This window comes from Hipposideros armiger, unplaced genomic scaffold (assembly GCF_001890085.2).
Source record: "Hipposideros armiger isolate ML-2016 unplaced genomic scaffold, ASM189008v1 scaffold_170, whole genome shotgun sequence".
Lineage (NCBI taxonomy): Eukaryota > Metazoa > Chordata > Mammalia > Chiroptera > Hipposideridae > Hipposideros > Hipposideros armiger.
In genome coordinates this window covers 1074067-1101397 of record NW_017731520.1, presented here as the reverse complement: position 1 = coordinate 1101397, position 27331 = coordinate 1074067, and the positions used below count along the sequence as shown (strand labels likewise).

General features: G+C 36.8%; 1 protein-coding gene across 1 annotated transcript in view; it reads right to left on the bottom strand.

Moving 5' to 3' along the window:
* Positions 1-21539, bottom strand: part of ZC2HC1A (zinc finger C2HC-type containing 1A) — a gene marked incomplete at its 5' end in the record, with an annotated part of 38449 nt that extends 16910 nt beyond the window's left edge. The window contains 5 exons of the mRNA XM_019651937.1: positions 4430-4578; positions 6881-7022; positions 10619-10735; positions 12784-12857; positions 21521-21539. Of these exons, the coding sequence (XP_019507482.1) occupies positions 4430-4578; positions 6881-7022; positions 10619-10735; positions 12784-12857; positions 21521-21539 (501 nt within the window). The remainder of the gene's footprint in view (positions 1-4429; positions 4579-6880; positions 7023-10618; positions 10736-12783; positions 12858-21520) is intronic.
* Positions 21540-27331: the final 5792 nt, after the last annotated feature.

The window sequence follows — 27331 nt, the reverse complement described above, 5'->3', positions numbered from 1 at the left end:
AAAAAGGCTGAATATGCCTTTCAAAGGGTGCTTTGTTTTTCCCCACTCTATGTTAAGTCTCCTAGCGTTTTACTCACTTTTATTGTCAGGTTTTCGGAGCTCTCCAGAAGAGAACCTAGCCCACCTTATCTATCGCCTATAATATTTCCTATGACTTTCACCCAGAACGAGTCGGGTTGGTTTCCTCACTGGATCCACATGCGACTCTGAATGCCTCTTGTGTAAAGCATATTCACCTGCCTCTCAGTAACGTGCTGTTCCCCTGACCTAGATAATCTGACTCCTTCCTTACTGAGCTGTACTTTATCTATTCTACAACATCTAGCTGAAATTCTACCATTATAAAAGTTTTCAGGATGACTCCAGCTGTCGAAAATTTTGTATAAATTCATTTTAGTGCTCAAAAGAACAAAATTACTTTTATATAGTTATAGTCAATATATATTTCATTCATTAAATACTTGTTAGGTGCTTATTATTTCATGTGCTTTTATACAGATCACAAATCTAATAAATTTCCTTAGAGTTTATATTTACAAAGACATTTTATTGAAATTGCAAAAAGCCTCAAGAACGTAGAGGACATTGGTTTCTGATACAATGGTAGAAGGCGCTATTTGGACCAACCCTTCAACTAAACACTGAAAATGCTCAGGACTCATAATACTGAGTGCTGATGAAAATGAGCAACAATTGCACTCTCAGATAATGCTGGTGGTAATGTAAAATGGTACATTCATTGTGAAAATTGTTTGGTTATTTCTTACAAAATTTAAATGTACAACCACTGTCTCACCCAGCCATTTGCCTTTAGGTACTTATTTGAGATAAATGAAAACGTATGTCCATACAGGCTTGTACATAAACATTACTAGCAGCTTTATTCATAATAGCCTAGGACTGGAAACAAGCCATATGTCCATCAATAGGCGAATAAATAAACAAAATGTGCTTACAATACAATGAAATAATCTACTCAGCAATTTAAAAGGATGAACTGCTGACACGCAACATGGATGAAATTCAAAATTATTTTTCTAAGTTAAAGAAGACAGACACATAACAGTATATATGTATGAGTCCATTTATATGAAACTCAAGAAAAAGAAAACTAACTTATAGTGATGAAAAGCAGATCAGTGGTTTCCTGGGGCATGGGTAAAGGGAAAGGTGGACTATAAAATGGCATAAAAAACTTTTGAGAGTGAGGATTTATTCATTATCTTGACTGTGGCAATGGTTTTCTAGGAACATGGATCTATCAAACCTCTTCAAATTGTATATACTTTAAATAGATGCAATTTGTTATACCTAAGTTATACCTCAAAAAGATGATTTAAAACCCAAAGTACAAATTTAGAAGTATATTTGAAATAGCTGAAGAGAGAATTAGTGAACAGGAGTTATATATCTGAAATATAATCCAGAAAGAAGTGCAGAGAGAAGTAACTAACTATGAAAAAAAAAATTAAGAAACTTGGAAACTAAAGAAATGTGTTTTAAAAGGATGAAATGAAAATACACAACATGTCAGTATGCATGTCAGGAGGAGGGTTAAGAGTCATACCTTGTCTGGTATGAGCTTCAAGTTACAGATTAAACTTGGATAAGCTAAGTATGTGTATCATAATTTCTAAGAAAAAAAATCCCAAGAATAGTAACATATCCTTGGGATTTTTATTAAAAAATTATACATTGGTAAAGGGGAAAATATCAATGATAAGAAGCATTTTAAAAATGGACTATAATATAAGCTAAGCCATACAGAATTCAGCACATTTGAAAAGGCTAAAGTCATTGGCCCTGATTGCAAAGCCATCAAGCTGGTCATCAATAAAAATGTACATTAGAAATATCTTCAGATGAATTATTAGAATAAAAGAATTAGGCTAATTTAGCTGGACACAAAAATCAATAAAGATCAACTGTTTCTATAAGTTAATAACACTTTTAAAATAAAATAAGTTGGCATTTATAATATGAAAACATCAAGTACGTAAGAATAAATCTAATAAAAGATGTGAAGAATTTCTCAGAAAATTATAGAACTTACCAAAAAACATTAAAGAAGAGCCAAATAAATGGGAGACATACTGTGTTCACACACTGCAAAACCTAATACAGTAAAGATGTCAGCTCAATACCAACTGAGTCTGTGCAATCCCACACAAAAATCTAACAGAGGTAGGTGTGTGTGTGTTGAAAAACTGATTTCAAAATTTACATAGAAACACAGAGGACCAAGATTAGCTAAAACAATCTTAAAAATAAACAGAAGGTAGGAGAGCTAGTTCTACCAGATATCAAGATTATAAAGCTCCATACAGTAAATAAAAGGGTAATTGTGGTCTGGGGACTATATAAAAACGCAAACACTAATTATGTGCAAAATTGGAATAGTGACTACATGTGTGGGGCTAGGAGGGAGAGAGAACATCATATTCTGGGAGTGAAACATGCAGTCTTTTGTAAGACTGAGAACGTTCTGTTTAACCTTGTGGTTATGCATGTATGTACGTTTGTGCATTCTTTTCTATGTGCATAATTTACAATAAAATAATTGGGTAAAATGATGAGGAAAACAATCAGAATAAAAGTGTTGTATACAGTAAGAGCCTGGAGTAAATATTTAAAATGTTAACTATTGTGGTAACTTTTTAAAAAAATATGTTTCAACAATTTCCTAAAGAACAGAATGCCTTTAATAATCAGAAATAAGTTTATTAAAAACTGAACATCTTTCCAAACTTAAAACCTCATTACTTTAGAATAAAGTCTGATTGTTATAATCCACCAGAATACTGAAAATGCCTCAGTAGTCAACTATATATCACACTGCTTTAAGCTCATAAGGTAACTCAACCTAGCCAAATGTGATGAAAGAGTGCTTCAGGACCCAAGTTACAAATGGGCTATTTCAATATAATCTGCTCTTTCAGAATAATAAGATGTTTTAATTTAGTATCTATTAAATGACATTTTTGATTTGCTATTTCTTCCTGGGTCTTGAATATAACCAGGCCTAAATTTGATAAAATTCCTAATGAATAATAATAACAAAAGTTTAACTAAATGGTAAAACTGGTTTTTACCTGTAGGAAATAGATCTTCATCGTATTTGTGTCGTTATTTTGATTAGTGCAGGGTCAAAAAGTAGCCTGTAATCAGGCCAGATTAAAGTTGCTAAATATAACAAGGATGCATTTCAGCATATAGGAAAAGTATTCTATTTAGTTTACTAGTATAGACCCAGTACTTGGTAAAGTGTCTCATTTAAAGAAGGTACTCAATAAAAATTTTGTGAATGAACAGAGATGAGAAAATACGAGGTTACATTAAAATGAATATATATGACGGTGCGTGGAATCAGACTGATATAAATTAAGGTGAGAACTATCAACTACCTGGATTTTACATTTACCAGTCATTTGGCACCAAGTTGTTGGAGTATACACATTCTATTGTATTTCCTTTGTCTATTGACTACTTTATTCTTGAAACAAAACAAAAAAATCGTATTAGTGTCTGTAACTGCTTATGTAAAAAACATGTGTTGTTTGACACCTGTTTTGGAAATTATTCAAAAAGAGTCACTGTTCTTTTCCCACAATGATAATAATAATGATGTACTCCATTTCCAATAATATTAACAAAAATTCAATAAGAGGATTCTCTCAAGGAGGCCCCAATTGTAATGGGGTCTTTTAATATTTAATTCTTAAGTAACAAGAGAAATGGATATATTTTCTGCATGCTAGATTTATAGTACTAAAAAAATTGTTTACAAATGAAGGCTGTGTAAAAAATTTGCTTGGAATTATGACATTATCAATGTTTGTGTATAATAATACGCTTGAAGAAAAATAATAGCACTGTAAAAATTTCACATATATGATTTATGGTTTGCTAAGTACTTTCACATACATTATTTCATTTGCTTCTTACAATAATCATGTAGATTACCCCTTCACAGATGAAATAAAGGCTGACATGAAATGTTATTTCATGAAATGTTATTTGCCTAAAAGTTCAAAAGCAGCAGTGTGGCTTTCACCCTATATTTGCATTCCCTCATGTATATGAGTTATATATAACATGGAAACATTTCATTTTCTCACTTTTCTAACACTTCTGATTTATTCTGACTCTGCTTAACCTATTTTTAACTTATTTTCTTACTTCCTAATACCTCTAAAATTTGTGTAATTTCAAGTCTCTACTAACTCAAGTCTATTTCAAATTAATTATTTTAATTATTTGTTTTCAATTAGCCATTCAAATTGCTTACTAAATCTCTGAACAGTAACATAAATTTTCACAGGTGAGAAAACTGTACTTAAATGTTCTGTAAAGTATAAACACAAAACAGCGAACTTGAAAACGTCATTTTTTCATTTGTTTGTAGAAATTATTAAATTGAGCATTTCACCTGTGTACGAGAAGTCACTTTTCCTTTGGTATCAGTAGAAAATTTGCCTTTGTTACTAATACGTGCTGCCTGTTCTTTACAGAAATTTATATGTCTATCAGCTGCATTTTCATTAAATCTCCTCTGGCAATATGGACACTGAATATAATCTAAAATAGAAAGAAGAAACAAATTAATAACCTAATACTTGAAATGGGACATAAAGAATTATAAGTTTTTATGAATGTTAATTCAAGATGTATGTGTAAGTAATAACATTTGATAAGCAAAAACTCTCATTGCCTTATAACCACCCAACCTACCTTATCTAAATTTGGTAAAGACATATAAGAAAAAGTCTGCTAATATATGATAAATTCCAATTTTCTCCCCAAGTAGAATCAAATTTGAGAGGGAAAAAAAAAAAACAAAAACAAAAGATAAATCCTCAGTGTTAAAAATGAGTAAGAGAGGAAAAATGTTATTTCTTTTTTGCCTCTATAATGCCATATGTTTTCATCATATATACATATTTTTTGTATGGTAGACTAGCTAAGCAGTAATAACACATTGCATTAAATATATATTTTAAAAATTGGGATCATCTGCTAAAATCTTCTATTTTAATTAGAGGAAAACTGTCAAGAAATAGTTTAATCAACTTTATACAGTTTTATTTCCATTTTTGAGACCTCTAAAAAGGTCTCAACAGATGGAAAAAGCAATAACAATATACCTTATTAAAATAATTACTTCAAATTTAAGAAAGAACAAATGCTTCCACGATAAAATATTCTAAGATGCAATTTATATTATAAATAAAATTTCTTTTAAAATTAAATCTCCAGGTTTTTTTTTGACACTGATAAATTTTATATTCATGTCTTCTCAGCGTCTCAGTTGAGAGCTTTTACAATTTATTTCAACAGGTTTACTTTTTGATATGGAGTTTGCAATTTAGAATTTATACTCATCTGAAGCTTAGAAATTTGTCTTGTTAACTAGTGCAGTAAGTCTAAAGTTTCTAATAGCAAAGAAATTGTTTTGTTAGGACTAAGAGATTAAAGAATTTCTAAAGCCCCAATTATCCTGAAGAACTGGCACCCTTGCTTTCTGACTTATGTAAACTTGAGAAATATAGTAATGTTGAATAAGATGTAACACAAATACCTCCAAAACAGAGAAAATTAAACTTCATGGGGAAAATTAAGGGAGAATTAGAAGAGACCCAAACCCAGTTAGGACAGCCCCCAAACACTCATAACATTAAAATTAATTACTCTAGAACAGGGTTGGCAAACTAGGGCCTCCAGGCCAAATCCGGACTGCCTGCTGCCTGTTTGTATAAATAAAGTTTTATTGGAACATAGCCACACCCACATTCATTTACATAATGTCTGTAGCTGATTTCTTGCAATAGTTACAGAGTTGAGTAGTTCTAAAAATGGGAAACCCTGTGGCTTAAGATATTTACTGTCCTTTATTGAAATAGTTTGCCAATTTCTCCTCTACAATAAAATGTACCTAGAAAATCATACCTAGATTTTCTAAATAAATTTCTCTTTACTAAGAAATAAATCCTAATCTAGAATACTAACACAATTTTAATGCAGCTAATTTGTTATATTACAATAACTACCTCTTTAGGCTAGTCTAGAGGTCAGCAAACTTTTGAGATGGAAGAGCCAATGCTGTCCCTCACAACAATTTAAAAATTATTCGAGAGCCATAAAACACATGAAATCACCATTATGTGAATTATATCCTTTAAAAACTTCATAAATGCAACTATGATTGTTTTATTTTCATTTTCAATTTAACTTCAGGGCCACATGTACGTCCCTAAAGAGCTGCATGTGGCTCACGAGCCGCAGTTTGCCGAACCCCGGGCTAGTCTAATAACCAATGTCAAAGTGTCAACTGTGGTGTTTTAAATCTTTCAGTATCTTAGTATCTCAAATTGTGTTGCCAGCATCCTGCTTTGCTTTTGTTAACATTAATAAGCAGCTTCTACCTACCCAAGAAGAAAACATAATAATACATAAGTTTAGGGTATAATTTAGGTATATCAATCTATCTGGTAGTTTCCCCACATGAACTGTAAATTTTAGAAGATTGCTAAATCTTCATCGATTTCCAAATTTTAGATATCAATGTTATGATTTTTTTTCTTTCCCAGAGGGAGAAGTTTCCAAAGAACTAGGCAACAAAACTGTCGGAATCTTACTAAAAGACTACATTTCAATCCATAGTGAGCATTATTAAAATATTTCCTGGAATATTAACATTTAAGAGTTACTACAATAATTTCTAAAATATTATAATACTTTATGTTTAAATAAAAGTATTGGCAATAAAAAGATGCATTTCTGTGTTCAACACTGAATGAAGTTCAGTAGCAACGGACGTTTATACAAATTCTATCAGTGTTTCCTCCCTACAGAAACGTTCCGTCCACAGCACCCCACATACCAGGGTCGTAGGAGGGGGGAGGGGGAGGAGGAAGCTTGCCCCCCTCCTTAAGCGCCTGATCAACGCCTTTGGCAGCTCTTATGGTAGCAAGGAATTCTTCATGTTTTCTTCTCCAGTTAGATGGCTTCTTAGGTGGTTCAGGCTATAACGAAAGAAAAAGTTCCAGAACTTTCTTTTTTAAGTAAATTGAAATAAAACTTGAGGAAATGCCATATTACTTTAAATGTGCTCTTATCAGGAGTACTTAAATGGTCTCCTTTCAATTCACAATTACAAAACAACACTTTGTACAACTATATAGTATATGCAATTTTTAAAATGCAATTGTAATTGTGATAGACACTGCTAAATTAACTTCTGTAGGTGTTATATCCATTTAAGCTCCCACTAAAAGTGTATTTCCCAGTTTTTCCATAGTTTCTCCAAGGGAGTATATTTTCAGCTGATTAGAGAGGTGAAAAAGAGTTCTCTATGGTTTTAAGTGGCTTTTCTCTTATAATGAATGAGCTTGAGCGTCTTTTCATATCATTAAGAATCACTTGTCTTGCCTTCTCTGTGAACTGCCAGTCAACTTACCTGTTGGGTTACTTGGCTTTTTTTTAAAAAACAATTTCCTGTAACTTTTTAGAGGAAATTAGCCCTAACCCTCCCCAACAATTATGTCTGTCTTTTGACCTTGTCTAAGGATCTTCTGATGCGAAGAATTATTTCTTAAATATGGTTTACTGTACAAATCTCTATAGTCTCTGGATTTGCAGTCGAAGGTCAGGAAGGCCCAAGGTCACACCAAAGGAAAATGAAAATCTTCCACGTTTCCACCCAGAACTTTAGTAGCCTCATTTCAAAAATTTTAAATCTCTTGTTCATTTCGAATTGACGCTGATATACGGTGTGACACATGGATCCCACTTGATGTTTGGTTTGTTAACAGGGCTCTGCAGCTGTCTCACCATCCCTTACTGACTCCCCCTAAAATGGGGTAACACAGTTATCGGTTTTCTTCTGTATTTGGATTGATTTCTGAACTTTTTACTTTGTTCCATTATTGTGACTATCCTTGTGTCAATACCAGTATTTTAAATGTTGAGACTTTATAACAATATTTTAATATCTGGTAGGGTAAATCTACTTTATTCTGCTTCTTTTACAATTTTTGTGATTATTCTGATAACTTACCATATGAACTTTAGAATCAGCTGGTCTAATTTTTTTTTAAAGACTATATTTTAACTGGAAATATTAAACACTATATTCATAAACAACTTAAGGAAATTAAAAACTTTATTATGCTAAGTCTACCTATCCAAGTATATGAAATATATTTCCATTTGAAGAAGTGTTCATTTGTCTTCCAGTAGTTTTTAAAAATACTTGTGGAAGTCTTATACCTTTATTATTATAAGGTTTATTCCTAAATATTTTATATTTGGTGTTGCTCTTATGTAAGGTCTTTTGTTCATTTATATGTCACTGTTATTTGTTGAAATGAAATCTAGTAATTTCTGTATTAACTGTAGTAATGTCCCAGTTGATTCTCTTGGGTTTTCATCTCTGAACAAAGCAGTTTTCTCTCTTTTCCAATCCCCATGAAACTAATTTCTTGTTATTACCTAACTTCTGGCAAGCACTTAATGAATTGGTTGGAGTTCAATCTTGTTTCTGACTTAAACGGAACTACCTCTAAGTGTCTTTCCACTAAACATGATGCTGGCTTATCTGCTACAACAGATTTATTTTATCAAATTATTGAAATATCCAATTATTCCTATTATGTCTTTATTTTTAAATCACGACTATATGTTGAATCAACAGTCAAAAGATGGTTCTTTACAAATACTAATAAGGCAAGACTAATAAAAAAAAAAGATACAGATTACCAAGAATGGAAAATAGTACATGATCAGTTCTTACAAACATGAGACAAAAAATATTATAAAGAAACTTTATGCTAATAAATTTGACAATTAAGATGAAATGAATATCCTTGAGAAACACAAGATACAAGAAACAGAAAATCAGTATTACATATTTTTAAAAAATGAATCTATTAAAAAACACACAAAAAAACCTCCTAGACCAGATGCCTTTTCTGTTGCGTTCTTACAGACATATAAGGAAGAAATAGCATCAATCTTTTAAACTCTTTTAAAGAAAAATAAATAAGAGAACAGCTTTCCAACTAGTCTTATGAGAGCAACAAAACGTTCATAAAAAGTATATGATAGATCCGCCTCTCTCATGAATATAGACACAAAAAACCTTTACTAAATATAAGCACATTTACATGTTTGAGATGGTTGATTATTTCGAGTTTTTTATTTTACAGTGAAATGTCTGATCACAACATTTATGTGCTCTATAATGAGTATGACTCATCTACTGGTCAGTTTCGCTGTTCTCTTCTACCTTTTCCCCTCATCGTATCTCTGTATCAATGCTGATCTAATGTTGTTTTATTACTTGTCATTGAATGAGTTAGGCTTTCCTGGTACAGCTACTTACAAGAGGTTTTCGGGAGAGGGAGAGGCTTAACATAGCCTTCTAGGCTAGACAAACCAATAGCTCTCTTCTCTGTTGCATCAGATACAGATGCAAACAAGGTCTCTCTGTGTAATAAGACATACCTGTTCTGCTTCTCTAAAACAATGTGGGTCCAAGAGGACGACCGCTGCCAGCCATACTCCCCGCAGTCCCCACACTAATCTCTTCAAAAAAGACATAACCCTTGAGAGTGGGCCCCTCACCTTCAGAAAGGGTTTTAATTCTTATTATTTTTTTTCTTTCTGAGAGCCTCTGCCGCTGGCCAGGCCTCTTGGGCCCTCTGTGCCTCTCCTCCCCACTTCCGCTCTCCTGGCTTCTGTCCATCCCAGCCAGCTCATCCTGGTCCCTGCTCTCCAGGTTCCTGCAGCTCACCCCTGGTTTATATACCAAACTTCACCATTCTTCCTTTAAATAGGCAGAAATACAAAGATGAACACTTGATTTTTCTATTACTAAATGATTTTATTAGTAAGATTAACTGATCTATAGGGAAATGTTTTCCTGTACCACTGGCAGAAGTTATTACCACTGAAAGCAGGGTTTTGTTTCAAAAATCTATTCAATCAAGTACTCAAATTTGACTATTTCACTGAAATAACTCTTCAAAACTTTGTCTTACAAAGTATTTACGGGATTTATTCTTAGCAATATATTATATCATAGTGCTATTAAGGAGATATTGTCATAGGAGATTCACTGCTTTAGCTACAAGACAGAAAATAAGTTGACATTGACTATATGTGGACAAATGCACAACTGATAAACTTTTCCCCAGAAAACATAAGATCATTAATACTGACAATCAATCAAAATAATCAATATCTATTATGCTAAGGTATCTATAAATAATAGCTTTACCTGTATATATAGGGATTCACACTACTGGTAAGATAAACTTGAAGTTATACTTAAATGATATCTGAGATAATTTACAAAGACTTAAAAAGAACACGTGAGGACTTTTAATTATTTCCATCCTTGGCTAAGCAAGGGGTTCTCCAATGTTATAAAAATTTCACTGTAATAGTTGGAGTTTGAGACAGTAGTTTGGTCTTCCCTTTGCAAAAGTTAAATAAGTTTCTGATCTTTCTAAACAGACACAAAATTCTGGTTATTCATCAATCTTAGTATAATAGCACAATTTTTTCAATATACATAGCAGCAAGATTCATACTGTTCAAAATGTTATATAATTACCCTAGGTTTAAGAGGTTTTACTGTTGGAATATCAGTTCCTTCAGCTCTTTGTCTGCTTGAATCAAAAGTCTTCCGTTTTTTCGTGGCAGTTTTCTGGCAGATGGGTCCATGTTTTTTCTGTTAAGATGAAGAAAAGCAATGTATCATTTTCTTTTCTACAGAAGGGAAGACTATAAAACTTTAAATTGTCATTAAGACCAGGTTAAATACCTGAAGATGAAATAAATAAATAATACATATATAAATAAGATTTCCATTTTACAGAGTTCTTTAACATTCTCTAAGCTTTCACACTTCTAAGAATAAGGATAATAATGTAACCAAGTCAAAGCTATCTGAGTGGGGAAAAAAAGTTATTTTCATTACTAAATACCTGAAAGTAGATACTAAAAAAAGAATGTAAATGCAGAATACATTAGAGTTAGGATTACAAAAGTTAACATAATAGTAGTAGTTTGGATTACTAAAGTGAACATAATAGGAGTATGGTAACATAAAGTTAACAAAATAACAGGATGAAAGGGTCTGATTTGCATCCTTCCTTCACAATCATCCCTTTCCTTCTTTCTGAAGCTCAGGTTTTCCACCTTTCTTTACCAAGGATTTTTCTTGAGCTATCTAGTGTTCCACTCCTATAGGATTTGCTTTCTTAACATGGCTGCCAACTCCTACATTCAATTATTCATGTATTCATTTCAAGGACATTACAACAGAAGCTCTTTTAACTGACTGCCAGTTAACCTATCGATAAATAATCATTCTCCCTCTGATAAATCAAACATGTTGACTGATGACATCAGTACAGTAAATGCACTTTTTTTTTCTTTTGCATTTTGATAAGAACTGAGTGAACAAACTGGAACTGTTAAACTTTATCTGGGAAAGGAGGAAACCTCTGAATGGTTGGTTTGTTGTCTGGAAACCACTCCTATTTTCAATACACAATTAGTAATCAATTGCTTTACATATCTGTTTTCAGTTTTCATTACAACAAACAAGCACTATGATGATAGCTATTAGAATAAAATCTTATAAATATTAAAAAAACAAAAGTGTGGCTAGCCGGTGACTTTCTAGTAGACATATCTTCTCATACTGAGTTGTATATGTCAAAAGTATGCAGTGCTTGTACCCAAAATTGTAGCTGTTACTGTGATACATCATTTAATTAAATATTGATTAAATGAGGGCAAAAAAAAGGACCTTTTTTTCAGTGAAAATTCAGCTGAATCCTTTGAAAATGGTTTGAAAAATAGTGAATTGATAACCAAAAAAAAAAGAAAAAGAATATCACTAAATTAAGTGTGGGCAAGCCATCTTTAAATAATTAAGAAAAGTTGTCATTATTTAAGAGAAGCCTGTAGTCAGACAGACATTCATGGATCATCAATTCCTCACTTTGATTTGAAGAAACGAACTAGAAATATCAAGAGGATGCAAAATGAAATGTGGCAGAATTCTAATAGCAAATCCATCTTCAAAGAAAAGTCTTTATTCTACATCAAAATATTAGTAAATCTTTATTCATATTTGAAGGTAAAACAATATTTCAGGTACACTGGCATTTTTTTTCTTATGTCTACAAAGCTGGATAGTTTATGTTAAAATCAGTTAAAAGTGCTTTTATTTGTATGTACCAAGTATCTAAAAGTATCTAAAGAATGCGTAATATATTTTAGGTGCACTTTTTTTTAATTAATTTATTTTTTTTAAACATTATATTGGGGAGTTGGGAAAGGGAACAGCATTGGAGAATCGGGGAAGGGGAACAGACAAGTTGCTGTCCTTTTGTTCTTCAGTCTAGTTGTGGAGGACGTCGCTTCACTGGCCCATGTTGGTATTATCATTGCGCTTTTCCTGGCTGAGGCAGATCGGTCGCCAGCCAAAAATACATCATTATGCATTTCTAACAGTTTTACGTTCTTTTTTGTTTTTGTTAATATTTCCACAAACAGAGGAACACTTTAACACTTTAATAGAGAAGTTCTGAAGACCAATCAAACTCTTAAGGAAAGATCACTCTGGAAGAATGATGTAGAGGAACCGATATTCTTGAACACTAGCCAGTATCTGTTGAAATTATTCCAGAGGTTCTTTCCATGAGAGCTGTTCAGAAGTATTAAATAATTACTGATCTATCAAACTCCAAAGGAAAAGGTACTCACTAATGCCATTGGAAAAAATGTTCTTCCACAAATCTTGCAAGGTAATAACTCTCCAACTTGGACACTTCCATTTTCTAAAACAGAAAATAATTTAGTCAGTAAATTCTATAGCTCAAATTGTGTCCCTTCCAAGTTTTAATGTCTTCTCTTAGTTTCATATGTAAAATGTCAGTTCTTGTGAAATGCCATTTTATTTTGAAATAAACATTATCAATAAAAATGGGCACAAGACTTAAGAGTTTTAAGTGGTCAAAAAAAACATGCCAAATACAGAAGCCATGATTTAAGGGTAACCAAACTGGTACTTTGGAAATATCTGTTTTACTTTTACTTTAACCAAATCAATTTACCATATTATCTTAATTAATAGGCTATCTTTACGGGAAATTACTAACCTTTAAAAACCAAATTTATCTTAAGGTTAATATCATATATTGTAAATCTTCAAAGCATTAAGAAATAACACTGGTGATCAGTGTGAAGTAGCTTCCTGACATGATCTAGGATAGAAAGAATCCTGTTTTGTTTAACACCAGACACTAGAAAGTATATAATGCTGAAAGGAAAAGATCACCCAATTACTACACAAACTGCCTGTATTATGAAATTGTTCATTATGTTATACATATTATATTAAGATTGACTGGACCAGCAAATTGATATATTATGACCTTATGGGCACAATTCATTAAATAAGGAAGAACTAGTTGCAACTTCTAAATCAACAATTAATACAGCTAACATGTACTTGAATGCAATAAATTTTGTTATGAGAATGATAAAAAAAAAAGTACATTCTTTAGGATTCCGCATAACTGAGTCAATTTGTCATTTCATTATGTAGCCAAATATCAACCGTAAATTTATTTCCATACCTGTAACTTTATAAAAACGATACTTAGAAAACTAATCAGAAGAATCAAAATAGACATTGGTGGGAATATAATCAAGCAGTAACAGAAGTGTTTTGTTCTCTCATTCTCTAATCCTCCACTGCCCTATTTTAGAGGTAGATAGTGACTATTTGTCATCTCAAATGGAGGCAATGTTTATGGTGGCAGTTAAGCAGTGGACACTACAATAGCAAAGCTAAGATTTGCCTGATTTGTCCTCCTATCCCAGCGGCTAGGTCATTTAGGAAAAGCAACTTCATTTATCTGGATCACTTCATTCCACTATCATGAAACTCGAGGCAGTTGCTGGATGAAATCCATTAGGTACATTAAGATAAAAATGTTTTCACAATGATGGGAAAAGTGATACCACATGCTGCATAAACGATTAAGCTTGCTTATTTATCATTTTCATGTATTCCTTTAAATTCTACACAATAATTGAAAAATTCATTAACCCAAAATGTTCAAAAGTATCACATATTTTTCTTACTTAAAAGTACATTTCAGTATCGCCTTGTTAAACAGATGACAAAGTAAAATCTTATAAAAATTAACTATTGAGAAAAATCAACTGAACACATGGAAGTAATGCGAGTGCCCACTTGAGCACCTACTACTTGCCAAACATGTATCATATAATTATGACCAAGGGTGCAGTAACGCAATCATTGCTCTTAAGAAGCTAACGCTCTACATGATTTACTATGCCTTTAGATATCAAAGAATCAAATCATCTCCTATTTTTTTTTAAATTCGAAAACTTAAAACTTAACATCATAGCAGCTAGAAAACTAATATAGAATAATAACATCCAACTCCTGGGATTAATTCCTATCAATTATCAAACTTGTTCAAATTGCCTTTAAAGGAAGAGAAAATCATCACTAAAAGACATAAAAAGGAGGTACTAGCATTAAAGAAAAAGCACTTCAAAACAATTATCTCAAAAGAGAAAAAAATTCATTCATTCAAAATAAGTAAAATAAACATATATACTTTTGTAATTTTCTATCAGCTAGTCTTAGGGCATAGCGTTATAATTAACAAAATATCGCATATACACGTGTGTTGGTGTCGCTACCCCCTGGAAAGAACTACCAACAGGCCATGATAAGCAGCTTAGGCTTTAGAGTCAAAAAGTCACATTTTGTTCTAATGGTATTCATTAAAAGATATGACAGTGTAGAAAAGGCAATGGAATTTGTCTCAGATTATCTAAATTCAAGTCCCAGCTCTGTCACTTAGAACTATGAATCCCTGGAGAAGGTATTTAACCTTTTTAAGGTTTGACTCCTCTTGGATAAAATAAGGAAGTTAGGTTAAAAGACCTACATGGCCCCTTACTATCTCTAATCTACCATGATAAATATACCATATTTAATAAAATCTACATAAGACCACATTAGCAAAAAAAGTACATGGGCGATAAGATATCTCCCTCACTGGTCTTACATTAAAAACAACAACAACAAAAAAAACTGGTCATATGTAAGAATGATTAAACCAACTGACCAATTGCAGATGATGGAATGAATGAATTGTATGTTGAGGACATTACTTCTAGTCTAAATACAAAACTGAGAATCTGCAAGGATCTAGAGAAAAGAATATAACTCTCTCCTTGTTGGAAAAGTCTTTGCTACATGAACTAGAAAACATATGACTAACCATATACACAGCCTCAGTTTAACATCTGTCAAATGAGGATATAATATCTGCTCAATCTACCTTAAAATTAAAAGGATCAATTGAGATGTTACATGTAAAACTGCTTCATAACCAATGAACTAAAAAAAAAAAAAAACCTACTACTCTGTAGGGCCAACTCCACTCATCTCTCCTGAGTAGTAGAAGCTAGTGAATTGTGTGGCTTATAAAAATACAGTAGAGAGATGATATTCAGGGGGCTGATTTATTAGAGCAGAGAGCAAACAGTGTGGAAAGAAGCACTCAAACTGATGGACAGAACCAAGTATATAAAGTATTTTAATATTCAAAACTGTCAAGAAGCCCATCTCTCCTTACAAAATTTATCCTGCACACATTATTGGTTCTGTTATGAGTTGCTTCAAAACCTGTGTGATAATAAGGCTTGAAATGGTATCTTTATATAATACTATTACTTAGGTGATGGGAAATAATATGCTGTTATCTCATCATTCTAAATGTACACATTTTTTAAAAAAATGGAGAGAATGGGCAGGCCGAATGGTGCGTTGGTTAGGAGTTGGCTTGGGATGCCAGCTCTGAGCAGCAGGGCCCTCTACAGCTAAGATGGTGAACAACAGCTCGACCTGGAGCTGGGCTGCCGTGAGTCACCGGCGATGGTGTGGACTGCAGCGCCTGACGCAGTGGGCTGCCGTGAGCTACCGTGAGTGGCTGGCAGCCGCCATGAGTGGCCGTCCAATGGCCGGTGAACGACTGCCTCACCCAGGAAGAGCGCAATGATCACAATACCAACAAGGGCCAGTGAAGCAACGTCCTCCACAGCTAGACTGAAGAACAAAAGGACAGCAACTTGTCTGTTCCCCTTCCCCGATTCCCTGGCACTATTCCCCTCACCTAATTCCCCAATGAAATCTTAAAAAAAAAAAGGAGGGAACTTTTTCAAAAGAAAACAAATCTTAAAATTAACACTGTTCTGGCCTCTGTGTATATGTTTATTTCCTCAACATCTGAATCCAACTTTTAAAATGCAACAAGCCTCTCTTTTGAAGCATACAACATGTTATATTTTCTTCCTACAATGCTTTTTTAAAATCAATTACTTCCAGGTCCAAAATCTTTAAAATCTCACAAGATTTTCCGTTTTCAGCTCATCCTAGATTTCAACATTTACACTTAACCTACTCAACACATAACCTTTACCCTCCACTGGAGTCACTTGCACTCCAGTTAAGCAAAAATAACCACTGTTAAAACAACTTAGAAAGGGTCCACCTCTGGTTTAAAATACTCAAGCTCCATCTCTAACTACAGACTCTGCCTTCCTCTAAATCTCTTTCTTGATCTCAGAGTGACTTGCAATTTCTTGATAACCTGTCCCCGGCTGCCCTTCCTTTTCTACCTACTCTGAACCAGACTAGCTATTTCCACTACTTTCACCAACCACCCTCACATCCCTGGCTCTGTGGTCAAATGTTTGGAAAACGCTAGATGAAACAAGTGGGTTTTCTTACAACAGAACTTGCCCAGTCTTATAAAAAAAGAGATCTTGTACGCTGTTATTTCCCCCAACAGAATCCTTCTACCCCTAAGAGATGTTCAGGACCGATGTCCTGAGCAACACATTTGGGAAACACTGACATATTTGCTGACTAGCTGCTCCCTTCGCCTCATTCACTGCCTGTCTAAACAGCAGGCACACTTTATTAGGTCTAACCACTACGTTAAAATAGATCCATTTGTTCATTCAACAAGTCTGTACTTGTTGAGCACCTAGCATGAGACAGGAACTGTCATATGAGGTAGGCAAACATGCTGAAAAAACAAAGGCCTTCCTGATCTTATGAAGTTTCTACTCTTCTAATTAGGGAAAACATAAATAAAAATGATTAAGTACACAAAATGGCAGGTGGTGATAAGCACAAAGCAGAGTAGGGGAGAGGACAGTCACAGTGCTGAGTGTATGCGTGTTTGAGACATGGGCAGGATCAGGGGAGCTTCTTTAATAAGGAGCCATTAGGAGATACGTCAAGAAACGCCATCCATCTACTAATTGTCACATGCAAAGCTCTCTTCTGAATCCTCATCCTACCGGACCTTTCTTAGTATCAGGCTGAGGATCAGTCCCTTCCACCTCTAAGACCTTCTCTCTTGGCTTCAGTGATCTTTGTGTCTCCTGAGCCCAAGTTTTTCAGATCTCACAAGGTCGGCAGAGTCTGACCAGGTTAGTGCTTTGGCCGCCACGAATACCACGTGTCATGCATAGGCTTTCGGAGGGCATATATTCACTACTCAGTCAATGCTAGCTTCTCCCTCACTGTCCTTTCTTGACAATGTTTAAGCATTTTTAAAGGACCGCCCCCAACACACACACCAATTTCCTTTCCTGCTCAACCCTACAGCATCAGTTCTGCCCAAGTTTCTTTCCTCATTTTATGAAATATAGCTTCTATGGGTGAATGCATCCATTTACTATCATTTATATGCTGAAGACTACTAAACTAAAAATTCCACATAGATATTGCCAAGTACCTATGAGACTTTTCCACCAGATAGACCCCAAGTACTGTACAAATACAACATTTCCAAAGCCAAACTCATTACCTCATCTCCCAAACTTGGCCTTCCTCTTGGTTAAACACATTAATATTACTGTTTGGCCCAAGCTAGAGCACTGCTTTATCTTTGATTCCTTTTGCCTCTGCCATCCAGCAGTCATATCTCATCTTTCCATCTCAGAAATGTCTTCTAAAGCTATCCTCCCTTTTTAATTTCTGCTCTTTGCCTTAGTTCAAATCCTCATCACATGTAGGTATTTCCAGCCTCTGCCTTCTGCAGTCTATTCTTCTGCCACAGTTGTCTAGTGAGATTACCCATAGTCCCTTCCAAGAATGCTATGTTTTACCTATATTGAACCACTCTTAACGTGCTTCCTGTGAGTTTATCCACCCAACACACAAGTAGTGAGGGGGCCTCCTACGTACGAGGCACTTTGTTAAATGCTTTATATATGTTAAATCATTTAATACTTAATATACTTCAGGCAGATTGGTATTTAATAGTTCCACTTTTTATGGCTTAGAAAATGGAGATTCAGATTAACTGCCCAAATCATAGAGCTAAAAAAAAAAAACAAAGCAAGGATCCAAACACAGGCCTTCCCAACACATTGGTTATTAAAATATCTAGCATCCAACTCAGTACCAAAAAACAGTGAACGCTAGATATCTTAATAAAGATGAACAATTATTCCGTAACTAGTATGTGTTTAGACTAGGGAAACACGAAACAAAAAAGAAACCTTAATGGGACAGGTTGGCTTCAACTAGATCAAGGACTACACTGGAGAACAGCAATCAGAGTTTTAGGGGGCAGTGCACTAAGACCTACTAACTTCAGCAGTCCAAAAGGGAAGTGGGCAGCCCGATGATCTGTCACAATTGTTAATAACCACTTATCAGGGTGTTATAAAAGGAACGTCAATGCTACATATATATACGACATGTGTGTGTGTGTGTGTGTGTATACATATATATACATTCCTATGTGTACACACACACACACACACACACACACGCGCGCGCGCGCGCGCGCGCGCGCGTGCGGATGAAATCTGCTTACGGTTTACCATCTCTCCATTTGATAGATGAAAATCTTGAGAGATTAGAACTCTCCCGAGTTTACAACTACTTCCATTGCCCTTAGATATACCTATAGGCCACAAGATTTAGGTGTCAAGGAATTAAAGGCTTTGCTCTAATTACCCACACAATGCAAATGTGTTCAGATACAGATTACACAAATTCATCAGCAATCATTTATATTTGGCTTTGAAATAGTGTTCAGCCTAATAGCTCATTTCTTGACCATCCAGGAAGCAAAAAGTCTAGGAAGGCCAAAAATAATATAAGTGACATAAGATCTACATGTAAATAAAGTTATAAGAAAGAGTATGATAATCTTCAATAGAATTTTTCAGGGGTTCATATACTTTCTGGTTTGACAATCAAAATTAACCTGATAACCAGTTTCAACTAGAAACATGAGTGTAATGCCAAGTGGTGCAATATTTGCTTAATTACTATGACATATTAAGCAAACTCCTAAAGATTTTCTACTGGATACTGTGATATAATATTTATTAGATACCTTCAAAGTACTGGACTTTAACTTCTAACAGGGTAAAAAAGTTATCTATCATTGGACCAATGTTTATTAAATGAAAGCATAGATGAATTACTCAATGGTAAACTTAAGACTCAAAGTTTTGATCTTTGCAAACTGTGACCTAATAGGGACTGATTTTAAAAGAGAGAAAAGAAAGGCACTGTCCTAATGTCAACAAAAAACTAGTTTATACTAGTTAAACCACTTGAAATTTCCAATATTCAATTGTTTTGCCCTCCAAAAAGGAAAATTTTAACCTAATTCATTACAATTAAATATATCATAATGATAGTAACACATTTTGTTAAAAAAGAAAAAAACAGGGCCGGCCGAGTGGTGCATTGGTTAGGAGTTGGCTTGGGACGCCAGCTCTGAGCAGCAGGGCCCAGGTTCAGATCCCACATGAGGGCCAGTGATGCTGTGCCCTCTACAGCTAAGATGGTGAACAACAGCTCAACCTGGAGCTGGGCTGCCGTGACTGGCAACGGCGTAGGCTGCAGTGGGGCTGGCCGGCAGCTGGCTTGAGCTTTTGTGAGTGGCCGTCCAATGGCCAGCAAGCGACTGCCTCGCCCGGGAAGAGCGCAATGATAATACCAACATGGGCCAGTGAAGGGACGTCCTCCACAACTAGACTGAAGAACAAAAGGACAGCAACTTGTCTGTTCCCCTTCCCCGATTCCCCAGCGCTGTTTCCCTCTCTCAATTCCCCAATAAAATCTTTAAAAAAAAGAAAAGAAAAAAATCAAACCAAGAGTAAAGAGCAAGTAACTGTTTAATAAGATGCACCACAAGCTGGGCCCATAAAACGTGTCCGTCAGAACATATCAGATTATATCAGAATTCATGTATTTCTCCACCCATGTAACTGAGTATTATAATAGGTTTTCTTTATATTTTAAAAGCATTCTTAGTAATATTTGAGTAGTAATCTCTTGGCACTGCTAAAATATAAAGTTCACTAAAACAGGCTCAATGAGAGCAGGGCCTTGATTATTTTACTTTTTTGCTGCATCCCCAGGGCCAAGAATGGTGCCCATCATAGATAAAGTCATTCATCTAACAAGAAATATTTAGTGAGTACCTACTTCGTGTCAGGCACTGTTTTAGGTGCTTAGCATACATAAGTGAAACATCAAATGAAGATCTCTGCCTTAATTACAAATGTTGAATAAAAATCTGCAGAGAAACTGTTCCAAAGCACTTTGTGTGTATTATGATAACCTTATGAGAATTCCCAAAACCATGATCATACCCACTATACTATAATCCCACCACGTTTTAAAAATTAAAAAAAAAAAGCCGCCTCCAGGCGTCCTCTAAGCAAAACTATCTCGAAAGTAAGAGTACTATCACTACAATTTCTTATTTCATAGAAATTTGAATGATCTGCCTAACATAAGCAAAGAACAACACCCACAAGTGTCATTATACAGTGCCCACAAAGAGAACATTATCGGAATTCTCGATTCTCTAGCATCCTCAAGGCGTCTACCATGAGAACTTCACCTCAGGGCAAAAGCATGAAACGCTACCATGCTCCTTACTACATTTGCTTTTTGGCGCGCTTAGGTCACTGCAAAAAGTGACCAGGTTACTGCTTTTCACTTCCACACAACCTGAAGTAATTCCTTCTCCAGCATGCAGTCCTGTCTTACAGGCTGGATGCCTCTGCTTATTCTAAAGTCCACCTCAATCTATGTAAATTAGGAGGGTGGGGTGGGGGAAAGGGCTAAATGGAGACAATAGGATCTTCGGATTCTGCAGGCGTCTTCCTTCACCAAAGGGTTAACCACAATTTGAAAAAGGATCTGAAATTGCGGATGCCCACCCTGCTCCTTGGGTATTTGTTCCTTTGTTGTTTTGGGGCGAATGCTCTGTTACACAGGATAAAATGGATAAAGGAAACAGAGAAAAGGGGAAGGCTTGGGGACAAAGCAAAATCTGGAGTCACGGTTACAGCCCGAGGATAAACCGAAAGATAAGGAATCAGCGCTGGCTGTCCCTCCCACCGTGGTGGTCAAGAAGCCCTTAGAGCCTTCTGTTCATCTATTGTCCCGGCTCGAAAGCTGGTCAGTGACACTTCCTTGGAAGACGCTCTTGGCATCCTTCCGACAGAAGATGCTGCAGAAATGGAAAAAAACGGTTGCGTGGGGGACCTGGCCGAGGAGAGGGTGGGACGCTCGCGGCTGCAGACACACCCTAGGGCCGCAGCGGCCGCCGAGGGTGGGGAGGCCGCGGGCGGGAACGGCGGATCCCGTCGGGAGGGGGACCGCAATCTGGCCAGGGGCTGTGACAGGGCGCTCGGGAGTCGAGCAAGACCGGGATCCGGTCGCGAGGGACTCGCAGGCGTGTGCGACGGGCAGCCTCAGGGTCCGGGCGGCAGCCCTCCGCGGGAGGCCGTCCGAGGCGGGGAGCCTGACGATCGCTGGCCCCACCGCCTCGGAATCTGCGAGACTCCTCCGGCAGCGCCCGCCGCCGCCGCCGCCCAGCTCCGGCTGTGGCAACCCGACCGCGCCTCCCACCCGCTAACATCCCGGGCTCCTATTGGCCGACGCGAGGGGCGTGGCTTAGGAAGGGCGGGGCCTGGGAGGTGCGTCCCCAGCGGTCGCAGCCGTTCGGTCTCCTGGCTACAAGCGTTCACGGCGCCGCTCCGGGTAAACCCGACCGCTACGATGGCCTCTTGCTGCCCAACAGCGCCTTTGTTCCAGTCCGGCCTTGTTGCCCTCACACCTGATCATCCTGTTCAGACTATCTCAGCGCCTCATGGGCTCCCCATCGCCGGTCCCCCAAGCAGTCCGTGCAATTCTGGGTTCTCGGGCCGTCCCCCCAAGCCCCCCGAGGGCACATTTAAGCCAGCAAGCAAACCAGCCGCAAGCCCTGCACACTTGTATGCGGCACGCTCTCCGTTTTCCGCCCTTTGGTCGCGCGACTTGACCCGAGCGTGTTCCCTAGACCGTATACTGTCGCTCAGCTTTCTGAGTTAAGCCACCGCTTCCTCCCACTTTCTGTGGAGGACTGGAGCTGAGGGTGCCCCAAGCACCTGAAAACCAGTCTCCTCAGCATGAGCGCTGGGCCCGAAAATGTGAATGAAACCCAGCCCGCCCTCACCTTCATCTACTCTTGGGTGACCTTGGCCCTCTGCTTTATCACCCTTGACCTCAAATAGCCTGCTGGCCTCCCCGCTTTACGGGGTTATCTCCACAACTAAGCTTGGTCAGGAAGTTAAAGGGGGGGACTCATCTACACGTGACAGAATGAGGCCTGTTTGTGTCAGAGCGCTAACTGTTAGGGATGAAGGCGTTGACCCCAGAAGGACTCCCTCTGCCAAAAAGGGCTCCTAACGGTTAGCTGGGCCCAAATTCATAATTGGAGCCTTGCAAGCTTAGTATCAGGGAAAAGGCACCTCTTGAATCCTAGCTGTTCACCTGTATTCTATCTGCATCTTTCCTGATCAATCAGAGCTGCTCCATAACGACCAATCAGGACCTGCGATTTTAACCAATCAGGACAGTGCTATTTGGACCAATCAAATGCAAGTTTGGGCTTATTTGCATTGAAGTGGACCAATCAGGGATCAGGGCAGGCACTATCTCTATATAAGCCTCCCATTTGTCTCTGGGAGGGTGGTTTCCATTTCTGGCGGGAACTGCGTTCCTTGGAGGCTGTATTTCCTGGTTTTGCGGCTTTTTCAACTGAATAAAGTTTCTCCTTGTAACGCACTCCAGATTGGGGACACCTATTGGCATTGGCAGTGACGTTCTGTTAATAAAGGTAACTTTCAAAACTAGCTAAAACCTTTGCTTAACAGCCTAAGTCATTTCACCAGGACTAAATTTCTTTGAAAATTTGATGTAGCAGTGAAAAGCAAGCCATATTGTTTGCTAACTCTAGTGCAGCGGTTCTCAACCTGTGGGTCGCGACCCCTTTGGGGGTCGAACGACCCTTTCACAGGGGTCGCCTAAGAGCATCAGAAAACAAAAAGATACTTACATTATGATTCATAACAGTAGCAAAATTACAGTTATAGAGTAGCAACGAAAATAATTTTATGGTTGGGGGTCACCACAACATGAGGAACTGTATTAAGGCGTCACGGCATTAGGAAGGTTGAGAACTGCTGCTCTAGTGTAACTACCAGCAAGTTATCAATGTTAATGTAACTTACATAACAAATCTTACCCATTAATTTTCTCATTGCTCTGTTCAACTGCAAAGTCTTGATGTTATATCTAACTTTGTTCACTGTTCAAAGTATGTATCTTACAAACAGTATGTAGCTTACAGTAATAGCCTTTAGGAAGCCAGCGTTCTATTCTCCATTCAAATGAAGATTTTACAAACAAGTAAACACTTGAGGGGGAACATCAGCTATTGGTGGGAAGATGCTCTAAGTGCATGTGAATGTGGCCTGGTCCATCTCTTCCTTATATTATAAAGGACGTCTTCCACCATGCCTGTGTGGCTTCTTGCCCTTCCTCCGGTTCTGCTCTAGTTGTTCTGCTCCTCTGAGATCTGAGATCCTGGCCCAGTTAGCCACCCGGGACTGAATGTGGAAAGGTCCTTTTCCCTCGGTGTTGTTAGGACTAAATTAGAATTGGGGTAAGAGGGGATCTTTAAAAAGAGCACTGAGGAGGGGAAAGAGCACACATAGAAGAAAACCCCAAAACAGAGAGACAGTTTACTAATTACAAGCTCTTGATCTGAAGTCACGACAAAGTTTGACTTGGCTGATAGACACCTTATTGTGCATGAAAGCTACAATAACAACAAAACAATACTAATGATAATAACAATTAAAAAAAATCACGTTAGGTATGTTTTAGGTCCTTTTCACATATTCACTTATTTAATCTTAAAAACAATTCTACAAATAGATACTATAAGTTTCATTTTTTAGAATTAGAATCTTCATTTTCTAGATGTCTGAGAGAGACTAATTTTTAAAAAAAATTTTGCCAATATTTATACCACTAGTGAACAGGAGCTTGGATTTAAACTCTGATTTGTCTCATTCTACCTATGAGGATTTCATGGGACTCCTCACTTTGCTTTCTAGGTGCCTCAAATGTAAATCCTAATGTTCTGATATGTTGTTTAAGGTATGTTTCACTACTGTGCATCTTAATTCTCTAAACCATGCCTGCTAATTTCCTCCTCTACAGGTATTGGGCTCTCTGCACTTTTATGCTACATGTACCCTGGCTCCTGAGTTTTCCCTGGTCCTGACCCCTGGGTAAACTTATCTGCCTTCCTAAGTTCCTTCCCCTGCCTCCTACATGCCTGGTCTGAGAGTCTCTTTGGTCTTGGTGCTCTGTTCTGACTTAACTTCCTCTCTGACCTATGCCATGTTTCTGATGGATTCATTCAACAAATATCTATTGAGTACCTATAATGTTTCAGGTTCCTTTCGTTACCAGCTAGTTACCAAAATGAATGAAGCACACTTCCTTCTTTTATGTTCTTAAGCTCTTATATGTTCATAATTTTTTTTAGCTGCCAAGTTATCCTTTTAGCTGATAACATTCATAGATGAATATGAATTAGAGATCGTCCCACCTCCTTATGCAAAAAAGAAAACAAAAGTTTAAAGATGTTTACTGATTCTACCCAGATCCCAAGACTAACAAGTAACTGAAATAGATATTGTACCCTTTTCTTACTACACTATATTTCCAATTCTTTGCACTTTGTATTACTTTCCATTTAGTCACCATTTCCGGGAGCCAATCCATATCTTTTCTGCACCTTCCAAAGGGCTGAGCAAGCTCCATATATCTTCTCATTTCAAAGCTCCAACCTCCTGTTGTTCTTACACAAAGATCAATTTCCCATTTAGAGATCTTTGGCTCTCATTCAAATTGTTTGCAGAGCACAGCTAAATGAGATTTGAATCTCAGTGAGAGCCCAACTCAGTTTATCAACTCCACTGTTAGGGCGTCTTTTTTTCCCCCCACAGCCTACAGAAGAATAACTCACCACAATTTAGTATATAAAAATGAATTCATACATTTAATAATCATAACAAAATGACAATTCCCATCAAAAACAAAAGAAGCATATTTCCCTTATAAGTAGGAGAAGGGCTGTTAAACGGTGTTCTAGGTTGAGGAAGCGCATTGTGAATTGGCTCTTGTTAGCTGCATTTTGTAGATTGAAATAAAAACAAAATTCTTTAAGCATTCAGGGAAATTTTAGTGATAGCCCTGGAGAAGAAAACGCCAAGAGCAGGAAAAATAGAGGAACCTGAAGAAACTTCATCTCCTTTATTCATTGGACAGCTACTTTATTCACAGGTGATAGCCATTATTCTACCTTTTTCTCCTCTAGTTCCAAAAGAAACTCCAATTCCAAAAGGAACCTCTATTCTCCTTCACTTTCAAACCTAATTCCCAGCTGCAAAAGGATATTGTTTTCAAACTTCAGTTATGATCCCACCTCTCCATCATTTGCCAGCACGATTTCAAATCTCAACAGGAAATCTATGAGTCCAAATACTTACTGAGATACTCCTGTGTACCCAACACTGTTCCAGGCACAACAGGAAGCTCCAAATATGGACCTCTGGTCCCTAGGAAGCTAACAACTCCTAGAGAAAGGCCTGGGCAAGGCTTGATACAGAGCAACAGAGAACAATGTATTCACTATATTATTAAGACTTAGATGTTGTGGTACAGATGATAAAAGTAATTGGTTTCAGAAAGACATTTGCATGAGTGGAACCATTTGAAAGAGAGAAGTAGAACTTCCATTGTGTCTTGCAGGATGCCATTGGCTACACAAAGGTCATTGAGGAGGATGGATAACGTTATGTCTCCCTACGAAATGATGCAAGCTGCGCATGTTCAGTAAAGAAGCAAGAAGAGTACTTATATATTTTTGGCTCATGTCATAACATTTTTTTCCTGTTTACATTACAAAGTACAGGCATTATAGTTATATAATTGATATATTTTTAATCTCAGGTGCAAGGTGTTGAGTTAATGCTTCGTGGTGTACAGCTCACACATCCACTGTCCATGCAAAGGCATCTCGTTTTTTACCGTTTTATTATTTTCTCTTTTGTCCTTCATTTCAACTCTGTTTAGCAGCCTCCTCACTGTAAGTACCACTATATTGCATTTAAACTCTAAGCTCACAGTTATCTCTGGATATATGTGGCTCCTTGAAATGTACATGGTACTGTTTTGTATATGCATCTGTTTGTAATTGACAGACATGACATTGTACAGTAGCTTTCATTCCATTTGTAATTTGAAAATAAATAATCATTTAGAGATTCACCCAGGCTGCTGGATGCAGCACTCGCTTATTGCTTCTGAATGCTGGGTGGTATTTGGCCGTATGCGCACACCACATTGTATTTACCTATTTCTGCAGTGATGGGCAGCCAGCTGACTCGGACCTGTTGCTACAATGAACATCTTTGTGCCTGTCCCCTTATGAACCTGGACTCAAGTTTCTCTGGGATGCATCCCTGGAATGGATTACTGGACCATCTTCATTTCCAGTAAGTAAGCCCGGATGGCGCTCTACAATAGCTGTGCTAATGTGTACGCCCATCAGCAGTGGGCCAGAGGGCTCATCTCCCCACCTATCTCACTAATGGCTGGCTTACCTCCCATGTTGCCAATCTGTTGTGTCAAGAGTTGGGCATCTCTTCACATACTTGCTAATTCAGATTTGGCTTTCAGTGAATTGCCTAGTTTTATCTATATTTTATGCTGGGATTCTTATATTTTTCTTATGGATTTGTGTATTTTAGATGTTAACCTCTTGCTAAGTTTGTTATTTTAAAAAATCTCTTTCCGGTTTATCAAATA